The 15,097-nt window shown below is 39.9% G+C and overlaps 1 protein-coding gene across 1 annotated transcript in view; it reads left to right on the top strand.

Moving 5' to 3' along the window:
* LOC126480660 (beta-parvin) overlaps window positions 1–15,097 on the top strand; it is a 116,923-nt gene that overhangs the window by 77,102 nt on the left and 24,724 nt on the right. Inside the window, exon 4 of the mRNA XM_050103883.1 lies at window positions 3,687–3,860. Coding sequence (XP_049959840.1) covers window positions 3,687–3,860 — 174 coding nt within the window. The remainder of the gene's footprint in view (window positions 1–3,686; window positions 3,861–15,097) is intronic.

Raw genomic sequence — 15,097 nt, 5'->3', positions numbered from 1 at the left:
GAGCCCAAAAGTACCAAGAGATGAATGGTGGTCACTTCCGACATCTGCTATAGTCACGTTAGTACTGTAGCTCCTTTCCTCTACTATGTTTCTTTGTACCCTGGAACTCTATCCTCTGGGCCACTTTTATTTGTGTCAACCTGTATAACCTTGTTTAAAGTATAGACACAGTTGTCTAACCTTACCTTCACTCATTACTAGTGCATAAGCTACGTACAACTCCTGATGAATCTGGGAAACTTATAGATCCTTCTGCACACAAAAACTGAATAGCAATATAGCATACACGTCACTACAGGCAGGAGCAACAATTTTTGTTGTCTGTTTTCACCCACTATAGAATCAAAACAATGACTTTAGTTGTTTTTTTTTAAATAACAGGTGGTCCTTGCTTTTAGAGTATGTCTTGTATATTCATGTTGGATTGTCAACTTTGACATATATGGCTCACTTCTGCATATTTAATGAATTATTCATATGATAAAATTTATGGTACCATACATAGACAGAGATGTGGATGGAGGTGGTCTGCACAGGTAGAGCCACAGAGGGCGATTGCAGTATTGTCATTTGCAGATGAAAGGTGTGGTGTCCTCTTGTTTTCTGCTGCGTGCTTGCAGGTGATAGGTGTGGTGTCCTCTGTTTTCTACTGCGTGGTGTCCTCTGTCTTCTGCTGCATGCTTGCGAAAACCATGTATCCTGTAAATTATGTCTCTTGCTTGTTCATATAGAATTTGTCACTTACCCCTGTTGTTAGCCACAACAGCTCGTAACAAATAGAATAAAAATTCACTAAGTAACTCACTATGATCACATTTAATGCTCACGCTGGCTTCGGAAGTCACAGCAAAGTGCTCAGAAAACTACTGAACGCTTATTGGCTGTCAGAGAATGCGTATTGTCAAGTGCAAAGAACTTGCCTGAACTTGGCCACCTCCGTTTGTGACTCCGACTAAAGGAAAACAATAACATGAGAATCAATTCTTCAGACTTCTTTGGTGATCTGTTGACATGTTCTGCCAGACATCAGCATCGTCCATGCACAATATTTCGACAACGTTGATCTTTGTCATCAGGTGCTACAGGATTCTCTGCAGGAAGCACCTGATGATTTGTCATCAAAATATTGTCATGTATGATGCTGACATCTGGCAAAACACCCAACACCTCAAGATGTCAAGATAAGAATTGGTTATTTATTTATTTACTCATTAATTGATCTGTTTACAATTCCCATTGTATAAACAGTCAGGACATGGACAATATCAAGTATGTTTATGCACATAACGTAACACTGGAGTACCTTATTTTAATTACCCTCAAATTAATACCCACTACAAATCTAAGATTGCTTTAATACAATCTGGATAAGATAAAAATGTTATTAATTTCACTTTTATACTGCACAAATTTACACACTCATCTTCACATTTTTACAATTATACCCTTTCACTATTTCACTTTTGCACTGTATGCCATGCTCTAATTAATCTTCACTAGCATACACTTTTGCAGCCTCATTTTGTAGTGCTAAACCTGTCCAATTCTCACTTGAGAGAAAAGAGAGAGAGAGAACAATCAGCAGTGTTCTTATATAAAGTACGTACGTAATATATTGTATATTCATGACTCCTGGTTTATATATACATAGATACTTCTTGTTTAAATGGAGATCCTCTCTACTGTTTAGCTTGTAGGTATTCTTTTAAGCTATGTAGAAATGGAGAGACTAAATAACCTTGTAATTTATTTCTGAATACAGATGTGTTTTCAATGCATTTTAATCTGGTATTTTAGTTTTATTGATTAAAAAAATATTATAATATTGATTAAAAATATCACTGATGTTAGTTGGATCTCTACATTCCTTCTCATTTTTCTCTACAATTATATTAGTGTTATCTTTTCAGCTGGAACCTTTCCTACACCTATTTGTTTGAGACCATATGGTCTTAGAAATTTTTTTGGTATCTAATTTTCATTTTGATAAAAACTAAATTAATTTCTCTTTGTCTCTTCATATCCTTACAAGTACCAATGCTGGCCATAGTTTAATTTATCAGGCAAAGTTCATACGCCGTTTTTAGTTCACCCTTATTCCATAGTGCTTGATGTGATCCATATCTCAGTATTTCCTGTAATTAAACTATTTAATAATGCAGGCAGTTCATTGGTCAATTACACAAATTGAGATAGATTTGGTTAGAAGTACTTTTTGTTCTAATGGATGCATAGTGAGGAGATCCTCCAAGTTGTAGAACATCTCAGAAAAAAAGATTACACAGTAAATATGTACAAAGAAAATAAAATGTTTTAATGTATCTTTCACTGATTCCTAGTGAAATGGTCCTCATAGATGTAGAATAAGTTACTTAATTAAAAACATGTTCCATGGGTCATTTTGCATGATAAATTGTAATTATGTGACTAATTTTACACACACATCGCAAATTAATTTATAAATGTGGGGACATGCTGAACACTTATAAGTTTTTTGTTGAAAACATACAGATATGAGTTAGTAATTCCTACTTCCCATCTTTTACTCATTACAATAATAGAAATTCTTTTTAAAAATAATTTAAACAAGTTTTCATTAACATTAAATTGTTATAAAACATGCAAATGTTCAATACACTGAGGTGCATATGATAATTCATAGGTGATTGTAGCCGTGCTTTAGCAAGTAGAATAACCACTTGACATCACTTATAAATAATTATTGCATTACAGCACTGAATTTTTACACAGGTAAATATAATAATAGAAGCAGCAGATGGAAGCAAAAAAATTGTGACAGTTTAGTGATCATAACTAAATGATGTAATGCCATTATCACAAACTCTTGAGTTTTGCAAGATGGTGATAGATGTTACAGAGATATCGAGTGCATAATTCCCTTCTGTATAGTTTGTAATTATTTTTAACTGCTTGTACCTTACTTTCAGCTTTATCCTGTACTTTCATCATTGATATCTTCCTTTGTGACTATCAGGGTTATTTGTTTTTCTGCTTATTCAGTATATTTACCCCTGTCTTTATTTAATTTTCGGTCATACATATTATTATTTATGGAAGTGCTTTTCACTTCTTGTCGACTAACAGTGTAGTTCTTCACAAATTTGTAGTGTATATGTGCAGGTGTGTGCAGCAACTAACTTGTCATAATTTCCATTATGCAGTGGTTCACCCGTAGAAGCATAATAGTGATTGTGTCAAGTTAGAGTCTAGGTGGCTGCTCTGCATGTGTTTCAAGGCAAGAAGCTTAACTCGTGTCCTTATTCATGTGATATTAACAGAGGAGTCGGTCGAATCAGCAAACCATCAGAGTTATGCAGAAAACAGTGAGGCTACTAGTTTCCCCTGTATTGCCTCGTGTTGACTGTGGGCGTATTTTCACCATATTTCAAAACTGTCTGTTTCTGTTTTCTGACACCTCGAATGGTGGTACAGTTGCTTTGTTCAAAGTTGTCAGCATTAGCACATTGTGTTTAACATTATTGTTTATTTTACAATTTACTTCCTGTTGCTCTGCAGGCTGCATTGTGATCTTATGTCTGTAATTAGTTTTGGGTAAATAATAACATTATCGTCATTATGTTTTTCTTGCCATATCATGAAATGGAATTGGATTAACATTTTTTGCAAAAATAACAATTATGGACACTCAATATTTGTACTCTTAGAGGAAAATGAGGAGCGGTCAATGATAGAGCCAAGATCCTTTGAAGATCCAAAGCTGAAAGAACTCATTGCAGTGCTCATTGAATGGATAAATGATGAACTGGCAGATCAGAGGATAATAGTCAAAGATATTGAGGAAGATTTATATGATGGGCAGGTACTGCAGAAGCTATTGGGTAAGTGTTCCTAAAATAATAGTAACTTTACTCCTATAATGAAAACATAAAGCAATTAAAGAAAATCTCAAAATTTGTGTTGCACAATTTAATAGAGAATGCAAGAACTTGATATATCAAGATGTCATATAACATTATACCACTAATACGGAATTGTTGTATAGTCTTACAGTATGGTACCACACTCAAAGTTGCATGTCAATAGGCAACAAATTCTCTCTCCCTCCATCCGTCTCCCTCTCCCTCCTCCACTCCTGAGGAGGTTAAAGTTACCATGAGTCAGAGTGATAACGGAGTTGGTAGGGAAGTGAACATTATCTTCCAGATCATTGTTCAGTGTCATATCAGACGAACATGTGGTTTAATATTCTGTTGTGGCATTGCATATCATAAGAAGTTGTGGCTGTGTACCTGGTCTTGGCAGTGACCATTACATCAAATAGATTGAAGAGCCCAGAGCAGTATCCATTTGGTTTCTTATAACTTCTCCGTATGACGTAAGGACTTTTAAAGACTCTTCAAAGCATTAAGGATATGGTGTCTTCCCTGAACTGCCTATTGACTTAGGAAACACTTCAAAAAAGATTTTGCACTATCCTTAAGATATGCATAGTTTATTACAGTCAGAAACCTCTTAACTATATACTGTTTTCTGTTTTTGACCACAAAATTTCCCTTTGTATAGCCACCTGTTAAGCAGAGGTGAAAATACACCTGCGTTCTGATTGCAGTGTAATAAGACATACTGTGTGTCTAATCTTGAATGTGATGGTGCAGCTTGTACGGACTGTTTAGTTTGTCAACATGCTTCAAAATGTCATTTCAAGTTAAGGCCATGTCCACACTGCCAATTTGTGGCAAGACGGATTGTCAGCATAGGAAGTTGTCTGCCATATTTGGCACACACCACAGTGACCTCCTCCAAACATTCAGCTGCTATCTAGACAAACAAGGCTTTCTCTTCCTTATAACAATCACCTGCACCCAACACCACCAGCCTTTGACCACCACCAGCAAATTGACACGCAGATACTGTAATAAGAATGCAACAACACAGTGCACTGTCTTTTTAGAGGCAACTGGGAGAGCTCTGCAGACCTAGATGGTATACAATCATCTCTGCATGACCGTTTTAGTCTGCAGGTATCAAGTGTGAACAACAGAACAAACATGGTGCTCAAAGAAAGTTGGCATGGGGAAAATCTGGAATGGTTTCTTGTCACCAATGAGAGCAGGATTTGTCTGACACTAGTTTGTGGTTGTTGAACAGCAGCCAGGTGCCAGTGCATGTCTCAAGACAAGTTCACCAAGGAAGTGGATCAGTCATATTTTGGGCTGTTGTCATAATTTGAGGATGACCTCAGGAAGGCCATTGTCAAGGAGTGGAACAGGCTTCAGTATTGGCCACCTTGTAGACAGTATGCTGGTTATGGATAGCATGCCATGGGATGTGTAATACTACATCCTCCTTTTCCAATCTTTATTATGTCTGGCTGTTGTAAAGATCCGTCTTTAAATGAGTTATATCTTTGATATTTGTACTCAAATTGCTTAGAGACTCAGTAGCAGGATATTATAAAATTATAGATACAGGATGGAGGAATAGGGTCAAAAATCTCAAAACTATGATTAATCAATCTTTACAGCACACTGGTAAGTTTTTAAATAACGTATGTTTGGTTATTTTGTCATCACACCAATGAAATAGTATAATCAGGGTTGCCATGGGTTCTGGAAATCAGAATTTCAAACACGTCAGGGAAATAGCAGGGGAAATTGGAAAAAAAAGGGAAGATCTCGTTTTTGTCTCAGTATATGGAATAGTTTGTTTACTGAGGTGTCGTGCATCGTTGCTGGCTGGGTGTAGCTGAGTATGTGCACTGCCCTCATTCTTACTGCTTCTCCCCTTATCATCACTTCCCTCAGCTTGCAGTCAGAGCGGCTACCACTTCTTGCTATTAGCCCAGCAGCTGCCACTGAGAGTTGGGGAAGTGTGAGTAGTAGTTTGTTTGGATCTGATTTCCAGAGACTGTAGACACACCAGCTGGAGATGGCGGTCATGTGTGCATGAGTTGTGTCTGAGTAATTGTGTTAATGTGTGTGTGCTCTCATTTTCTGACAAAAGCCATGGCTGAAAATTTAGTTGTGAGAGTGTGATTGTCTTGTCTGTGTCTGTCTGTGGCTCAACAATCATCTTTACAGTGAGTTGCTACCTATCCTCATTATTATTCATGCTCAGAGTATTTGAACAAGTTATCTGTTGCATGGATTGATTACTGTGGTCTCATTTCAACAAGATGCTGTCTGTGGCTTGTGAATTTCCATGCCAGGCCAAAACCACAGGCCGTTTCTGTGGGCATCTGTAATGGATCGCACCTGCCGATCTGAAGCCATTTGGTTCCCCCTAATGTGCAGGCCTTGCCTGTTGGGTCTAGTCTCACTGATCTACCTGCAGGCTGGATCTGTTTGTGTTTGGTGTAATGCAGCAGACTTTCATGGTTTATCCATGGACCCAGGACTGTGGTGCTCCTCAGCAGGCCAGAGGCCATGATCGATGGATTTCAGGAAATGCGACTATCTCACTGCAAGTATATTGTACAGTGTGGCATTTTATAGACATTTTATTTGTTCTAGTACATTTTGGCACTTCAAAAGTAGTTTATATGTTATAGAGTATGGACGATAAGAAGAAGAAAATTGTCAGTCACTGGCAGTTTGTACACTATGTACTCATATATTTCTCAAAAGAGAAATCACATAATACATCTGAAATAATAGATATAACACATGGGTAATAACAGACAGTAATGAACATAGTAGAACCAACATTTTATTGGTGGTCACCTACAGTGTTGGATTACATAATTCTTTTCCACTTATATCCTTCTTTCAAGAGGCCTACTTTTTTGAGGTTATTTCTGAAAGCAGTGAAGGTATTTTAAATCTGTCGTGCGACTCTAAGGAAATGTGTATTCTTGTCACCAAATGTGTTTTGCTTCATTGAAATAAAATAACATCAGTGGTTTTAATGAAACACATACCATTTGTCTTGCTTTCTCCATCTAAAAACAGTTCCTTACAAAAGACGTTGATGTTAGTACTTAAGATTTTTGCTCACATCAGGAAACTTCCATCTGCTTGCAAGTCTCTTCTTTTTTTTTGTTTTTGTTTTTTGGATATTTCCTTGTTTGCGCTATTATTTCTTGTACCATGGCTGCAAAGACAGATTGTCAACGTATGTCTTAGCTCACCCTTGAGATCCCAAATTTGTCACGGGAAAAATGCTAAAACTTCTCTGGAAATCAGGGAATTTCACTTGGGGAAACTTATGGCAACCCTGATAATGTGATTAGATATTTATATTGTCAATAATTGAGTCTTTTCGTAGTTAGACAGTGAAATAGTATGCTTCTCTTACAATTATTTTAAATTCCATTACAGTGGTTTATGTTCTCTAGTTTTTTGTCTAATGGCAGATCCTAACTCTCTTGTCTGGTCTTGTGTTATGGCAGACTGGAAACTTGCCCTCTGTTTTTGCTCAGAGCCAGATAGTAGCTAAAGTGCATGTTTGTCATTTTCTGTTCCTTTAAGAGGAAGACAATTGATTTGAATAAATAGCATAGAGATAGACAGTAAATCCTGTGTTCTGAGAGATCTTACATCATAATTACTCATCAGTAATCAGTGCATCAAAATTGTGGATTTCAATAAAAGCTATGACATGTACAGGCTATTATCACAGCATGGCTTCACCAAACAATGAGTTTTTAAGTAAATGTAGTATATACATGTGTTTCTTCGTAAAACTATAAATATTATGTGTAGTAAATTGCATTCATGTCTGGTGACTCCTTCATGGTGGCAAAAGTTTCTTGAATAGTTATGTATGAAGCTACGCCACACTTAAACCATTGGCTGTTCTTGCAAGTTGGGGAATTAGATGTCTCTCTGGAACGTATTTTAATAACTACCTAATGTGCACAGGTACTGGCACAGTTGTACTTTAGATGTGGAGCAGCAACCAGCCACTACAGTCAGCAGCAGTATCTCTTGTTCATGTTCAACACTTACTTTAGTAGTGATGCCAAGAGTAGTGTGGCTGTACTCAGATTGTATCTAGTTTCTGCTTGGGTTAGTGGTATGTTTGTTGTTGTATATTTGAATATAGGTGAAGAGGGATGGAGACAATGTCTTTTGTTGGATGGGGAATTCACCAATGTCCGTAAATAGTTGGAAGCTGTGTTGGCCGTGGTCGGCTGACTGAAAGCTGCTGCCTAAAGCCATGGTGTCGTCTAGTCACCTGCCATGAAAGATGTGGCACTTCTGGTGGACATTTAGTATCACCTGGAATCCGTGATGTTGCTGTGCCTTCTGATTTGCCTGACCCGGCTGGTTCACGCTTTTCTAAGAGTGAACGGTCAACAATGGAGGGATCATGCATATTTTGGGTGAAACACTAAAGTGGATAAATGCAGAACAGCTGCCCCTTTAGGCCTAAAAAACCGATATTGCCCATTTCCAATGGATATTTGCTGCATGGAATTGTCAGAACTTAGGGGCTCAGCCAGGGACAGTTGAATGCACTGGGTACAGATGGCTGTGAATTGTGGTTCATATTGTTATGAGTGACACCTGCTACCTGGATTCAGAGGTGATCTTTGGTTCCTACAGGCAACTGGATGTATTGATGAAAACAACTAGCGTCACACACGGAGTGGAAGCTGAGTTTCATTTTGCATCATTTTTCCCAGAACTGAAAAAGTCATCTGGTTTGGAACAGAGTGGATGTCCTAAATTAGAGGCCTTGGTGATTCTGTGGTGATCCTAGATGTGAATTCATTGACCTGTGCTACTGGGAGCAGAATTGTGGGACCGCCTTAATAGATCAGGAGCACACTACATATAGGAATGGGTATAAGGCTAATGGGGTGCGTGTGTGGGGGGGGGGGGGGGGGGAGGGAGGGAGGAGACCTGACATCCCTGTATAGGTTTTTTAGGGTAGAGAAACTTCTCCATAGGGCTGATAAATTATTTACTGATTTCAGAGTGGGTGAAATATTAGCCCTGTTACTTTTACAACATTCATTATTGCAGATGAGAGAAATAAGATGTTAATATAGTATTAACAATGTAGGAAAATATAGATTGCTACTTACTATAAAAAGACATTAAGTTGCATATGAGCACAATTAAAAGACTCTTACTTACAGCTTTCAGCCACAGCCTTCATCAGCAAAAGAGAAAAACACATCATTCATACACACAGGCAAGCGCACCTCATGCACACATGTCCGCCAACTGTGGCGGCATGGGCCAGAATGCAACTATCACTTGGGATGTAAGCAACAATCTCGAGGGGACAGGGAAGGGGAAGGGATAGTAGTGTATGGATGGGGAGAGAGACAAACACTGTGTCGCGGAGTGCGCAGAATGCCAGCAGCCACAGAGTCAGGAGGTTTTGGGGGTAGGGAGGTGGGGAAGAAGGAGAGAAAAAGGAGAGGAGCGGGGAATGATGGACGGGTGAATTGGCAGAGGGCAGCAAACAAAGAGGGTGAGGGATGAGAATTGGTAGGAGATGATATTACAGAGAGGGTGGAAACTATTGCGTGGAGGGTGTGGGGACAGTATGTTACCGTGGGTTGAGGCTGGGATAATTATGGGAGCGGAGAATGTGTTGTAAAGATAACAGCCAGCTGTGCAGTTCAGAAAAGCTGATTGTGTGGAGGGGAGGATCCAGATGGCTTGGGTGGTGAAGCAGCCATTAAAATCAATTATGTTATGTTCCGTTGCATGTCTACTTTGCTCTTGGCTACAGTTTGTTGGTGGCCGTTCATCCTGGTGGACAGTTGGTTGGTAGCCATATCAATAAAAAAATGCTGTGTAATGTTTGCAGGAGGGTTGGTAAATGGCATGGCTGCTTCAACAGGTGGCCCATCTCCTGATGGGGTAGGATAAATCAGTGACTGAAATGGAATAGAATAGTAAGTGATGGGTGAGTCGATTGGGCAGGTCTTGCATTTGGCCATCCACAGGGATATGATTCTTGTGGCAAGGGATTGGGACTAGGAGTGGCATAGGGATGGCCTAGGATGTTGTGGAGGTTGGGTGGGTGGTGGAACACCACTTTAGGAGGTTGGGAAGGATCTCTGGTAGGATGTCCCTCATTTCAGGGCATGATGATATATAATCAAAACCCTAGTGAAGGATGTAGTTCATTCGTTCCAGTGTGGAGTGGTACTGGGTGATGAATGGGGCACTCCTTTGTGGTTGGTTATTGGGGCTGGTGGGAGGATTGGGGATATGAGGGGAAATGGCATGGGAGATCTGTTTGCAGACTAGGTCTGGGGTAGTGCCTGTCTGAGAAGGCCTTGGTGAGATCCAGAGCATACTAAGCAAAGGACTTCTTGTCACTGCAAACATGCTGTCCTCAGATGTCCTGTCCAAGCTGTATGGGAGGGATTTTTTGTTGTGAAAGGGATGCCAGCTGTCAAAATGCAGGTACTGTTAGTAATTGCATTTAATGTGAACAGAGGTGCAGATGGAGCCATCAGAGAGGAGGAAGTCAGTGTCTAGGAAGGTGGCATGCTAGTTTGAGGAGGACCAGGTGAAGTGGATGGAAGAGAAGGTGCTGAGGTTGTGAGGGAACAAAGATAGGGTATCTTGGCCCTGAGTCATGAAGATATCATCAATGAACCTGAACCGGACTAGGGTTAGCCAATTTCGGAGGCTAGGAAGGCCTTGTGTAGATGGCATAGAAGAGGGCCATGGGGCTGCCCATGGCTGAGCCACAGATTTGTTCGTATACCTCCCCTTCAAAGGAGAAGTAATTGTGGTTCAGGAAGAAGTCAGTAAGTGTATGATGAATAAAGTAGTGGGTTTGGAGTCTGAAAGACGTTGGGAAAGGTAGTGTTCAATAGCGGTAAGAACATGGGCATGAGGGATGTTGGTGTATAGGGAGCTGGTGTCAACAGTGACGAGTAGGGATTCAGGGGGTAAATAAGTGGAGTTGGTGAAAAAAGTGATTGGTGTCTTTGATGTGGGAGACTAGATTGTGCGCAATTGGTTGAAGGTGTTGGTTCATGTGGGACAGAATTCTTTCAGTGGGGACACAGTAACCAGCCACAGTCGGGCGTCTAGGATTGTTGGTTTTGTTGATTTTGGGGAGCATGTGGAAGGTGGGTGTGCAGGGTGTCATAGGGGCGATGAGGAAAATAGATTCAAGGGAGAGGTTCTGGGAAGGCCTAAGGCTCTAAGAAGGGATTGGAGGTTGTGTTGGACTTCTGGGATGGGACCACACTGGCAAAGTTTATAGGTAGAGTAATCAGATAATTGGCTGAGGTAGAGTAGTCAGATAATTGGCAGAGGCCTTATGGCAGGAAGGAGAGTAGGTTAAATTTGGGTGTAGGACTAAAGGTAGGGCCCTTGGATAGGACTGAGGCTTCTCTGGAGCTGACAATTAGGAGTATGTTTTGGCTCCAGATTTCGACAGCTGTCATCCCCTTCACACCAAAAAATTCCTCCCCTACCGTCTGGCCACCTGGGGATGGCATATCTGGAATGATAAGAACTCCCTGCTCACTATGCTGAGGGTCTCATCAAGGCCTTCACAGACAGGTATACCTCACACCTAATCTGCAAACAGATATACCATGTCGTTTCCCCTCACACTCACAATCTTCCCACCAACCCCAAGAACCAGCCCAATCCCAATCCTTTGCCACAAGGATCATACCTGTGTCTAAGACCAAGTGCAACATTTGTCCAATCCACCCACCCAGCACTTAGTATTCCAGTCCTGTTGCAGGTTTAACCTACTCAATCAGGGGACGGGTCGCCTGTGGAAGCAGCTCTGCTACAATCATTGCACAGCTTTTTATATTGGTATGACTACCAACCAGCTGTCCACCAGGATGATCGGCCACCAACAAACTATGGCCAAGAGCAAAGTAGACCACCCTGTGGCACAACGTGCAGTGGAATGTAACATGGTTGATTTCAATGGCTGCTTCACCACCCAAGCCATCTGGATCCTCCCCTCCACCACCAGCTTTCCTGAACTGCATGGATGGCAGTTATCGTTAAGACACATTCTCCGATTCTGTAATTATCCCGGTCTCAACCTACGGTAAAATGCTGTCCCCACACCCTCCACCCAACAGTTTCAACCCTATGCCCTATCACCACCTCCCCATTCTTGTCTCCCACCCTCTTTGTTTGATGCCCTCTATGCCCTTTACCAGTGAGCCTGTGCATCTTTCCTCTCTCCTCTCCTTTTTCACTGCTCTTTTCCCCACCTCCCTGTCCCAAAACCTCCTGACACTGCACTCCCCCCATCTGTATACTGCTATCCCTTCCCCGTCGTCGTTTCATTATTTCTTTATGTTGCTCTTTTTCCACTCAGAATTTTTGTGAATGTGAATTCAATTTTATATATATTAAATTCACATTCACAAAAATTTTGACTGGAAAAAGAGTGAGATAAAGAAATGGTGATTAAAATGATGTGACAAAGGTAAAGAAATAAAAAGCAAATGTAAACCACTTAATCGAATAAAAATAATGATCAAAAACCATTTCGATAAAGATTTTTAAAATGAAAATTATACTTCTGACAAGATTCAAACCCACAACCTCCTGCAAGTGAAACCCTTACCCTATTCATTGTAGGCCACACGACTTTTTTTAATGCTATTGAGGATCACACAGAATTCAGTAATATTTTTGTCAATTAGTCACAAACAATGTTTCACCAGTGTGAACGGTTCCTGGTTGTGATACCTTGGATCTTAACCTACATCACCATGTATTTGGTTTCAGAAAGTCACAGGGTGTATACGACCCGGGACAACTGGGAGATCCAGGAAAAACCTGGGAATTTTTTCATCCGGGAGAAAACTGGGAAAAACCCGGGAGTTTTTTAGAATTCCAGGGATTTTTCATTGTTTTAGTTTTCAGTTAAATTTTTGTAACATTGACCGGTAAGAACCAATACTCTAACAAAGAATATTACTGTATTTCACTACTGCAGAATAATACTGCTGCAATAAAACTTGAAAGAGAGAGAGAGAGAGAAAAAAAATTATAATAAAACAAAGTTGTCAAGGAAATGCGCCATATACAGCAACGAAACACAGTGCTCACACAAGCGTCTGCCAACAGCAAAATGTGTCAACGGCTTTAGGAAGACGATGCAATGCTTCATAACAGCAAATTGCCTCCGATTAGCGTGACGTCACAACTGCTTACAGTAGATTCATTTGAGCAGTTGCTAGCAAGCTCATGTGCATGCGCAGTTGAGTCTCTTATGAGTAGAACCTTCTGCAGCTTTTTTGCCAGAACGCTACAGTGGTAAAGGCCAGTTGTACAGTCCCCGGCTAGCAGCTGCTGAAGTTCTATTGTGGGAGCAGCGCGGAAAACGCGTTGTGCGAACACGTAATAACACCTAACCAGAGAAAAAACGCAGAATAACTAAAACGGTGATTGTGGCAGGATTAGACAAGTTAACCAGAGAATAAGTTTTAACCCTTGCAGGAATATTCACAGAATTAGTGATGACAAGATTGTTAGAATGAGGAAGGAGAAGAAACGGGGACATCACACAAATTTTGGAAGAATATGACGATTCCAAATTTATATAAAAATTTTGTACTACTGCTTCAGAAGCTAGAGCGTATGAATGAAATGTGAAACTATTTCTTAACATGAAACTTTTTGCTTGTAGTAGGCCTAATAGGCATTGATTATATTCTGTCGTGTTATAAAAATGACCATTTGTGCCAAAACAGTGTCGTTTATTCAGTGTTTGTTACAATTGCTGCAATATTAGGCAGACCTATTTCGTGACAAAATACACGTAATCAGATTGAGAAACCATGCTAGTCTTGGGTTCTATTCGTATTAATAGCATTTTCAGTATTAGACAACATTTGGTTTTTTCATGTAGCAAAACGTTTGACAAACTTTGTTGAGCTAATAGATTCTTACCCAAAAGGAAAGCACGCCATGTAAAGCTGTACTAAGATTAGTGATAAAAACAATGCAAGGACTTAAGGATTGAAGAAATGTGTACTGTCTTGCTTGTCTATTGTCTTTACTGGTTTCATTTATCCTACTATTTAATTTTATATCACACAAAACATTCAAGTTATTAGCTAACAGGCAATAAAGAGTGCAAATTTTCTCAAGAGTTACTGTTCTCCCGGTTACAAATAATCCCATCCAGTATTTATTGTGAGTTTCTTCGAAACGGGGGCGGGTTGTCAAACTGGCCGATCGGGAGCAGGAGAGGCACCTCAGGAAATTTTAATTTCCACTGTCCTGAATATAGTTTGATGGCATCCATTACAAAATGTTACATCTTTCAATTCCACAGAACGAAATACAGTGACGTACGATAGAATGCTGTGTGAAGAGGCGTGGGACTGCACTTGGGCACATTTAAGACCAAACAATGTCTTACATTTCCTCTAACACATATATTTTATGTATCAGACTCTTCAGAAAGATGTGCACTACAAAATGGACATTTTTTGAAAAGTCGATTTTTTTTAAATTTTTCGTGGCCTACCTCAAATGCTCGAGGGAGGGGGGGGGGGGGGGGCACTATCTAGTATTGCCTCGGTTCGGAAATATCGTAGATCCGGTGCAGGTCTACAGAGCAGTCTTAAGTTGTAATGGGTAATTGGGTAGTCTCACGTGACCCGTGTTTACGTTTGGTGATTTTGCTGTTTTCTTTTTGTTGATTGCTCTTACGTCAAATGAAACAAAACTGGTTTCTGTGACAGGGAGCTACCAAGTGAATTACATAATTACGGAAGGCTAAAATATGTTATTAGTTTCAGATTTTATTTTATTTCCCCTTTCTGATAGTCAAACATTAATCGCATTGCAGAACAATGAAGTTATTTCTGTCGATTTGCTAAAGAAATTTGGTTTTTATTAATCTTTTCTGCTGAACCAGCCAATTTATTTGAAATGGAGTGTTTAATTCCACACTATTGGCTAGTTTCAACTGTTCATGTTTTCATCTTCTAGAACGTATGGTATTATGCCATAATAAAGAACCAAACATGAGATAATACAGTACTGGTACTCTAAGAATATTTACATACGAATGTGCACTTCAAGCCGAATTATGCATTTTTAGTGTGGTTCACAAAATACCCGTGCTTTTAGAGCATCCTCTAATGTCTTGTTTCTTTTATGACATTATGTAAGACGCTTGTTATCAGGCGCCC

This window comes from Schistocerca serialis, chromosome 5 (genome assembly GCF_023864345.2).
Source record: "Schistocerca serialis cubense isolate TAMUIC-IGC-003099 chromosome 5, iqSchSeri2.2, whole genome shotgun sequence".
NCBI lineage: Eukaryota > Metazoa > Arthropoda > Insecta > Orthoptera > Acrididae > Schistocerca > Schistocerca serialis.
Note: the sequence above shows the minus strand (reverse complement) of the source record. Positions and strands in the feature narration are given on the sequence as shown.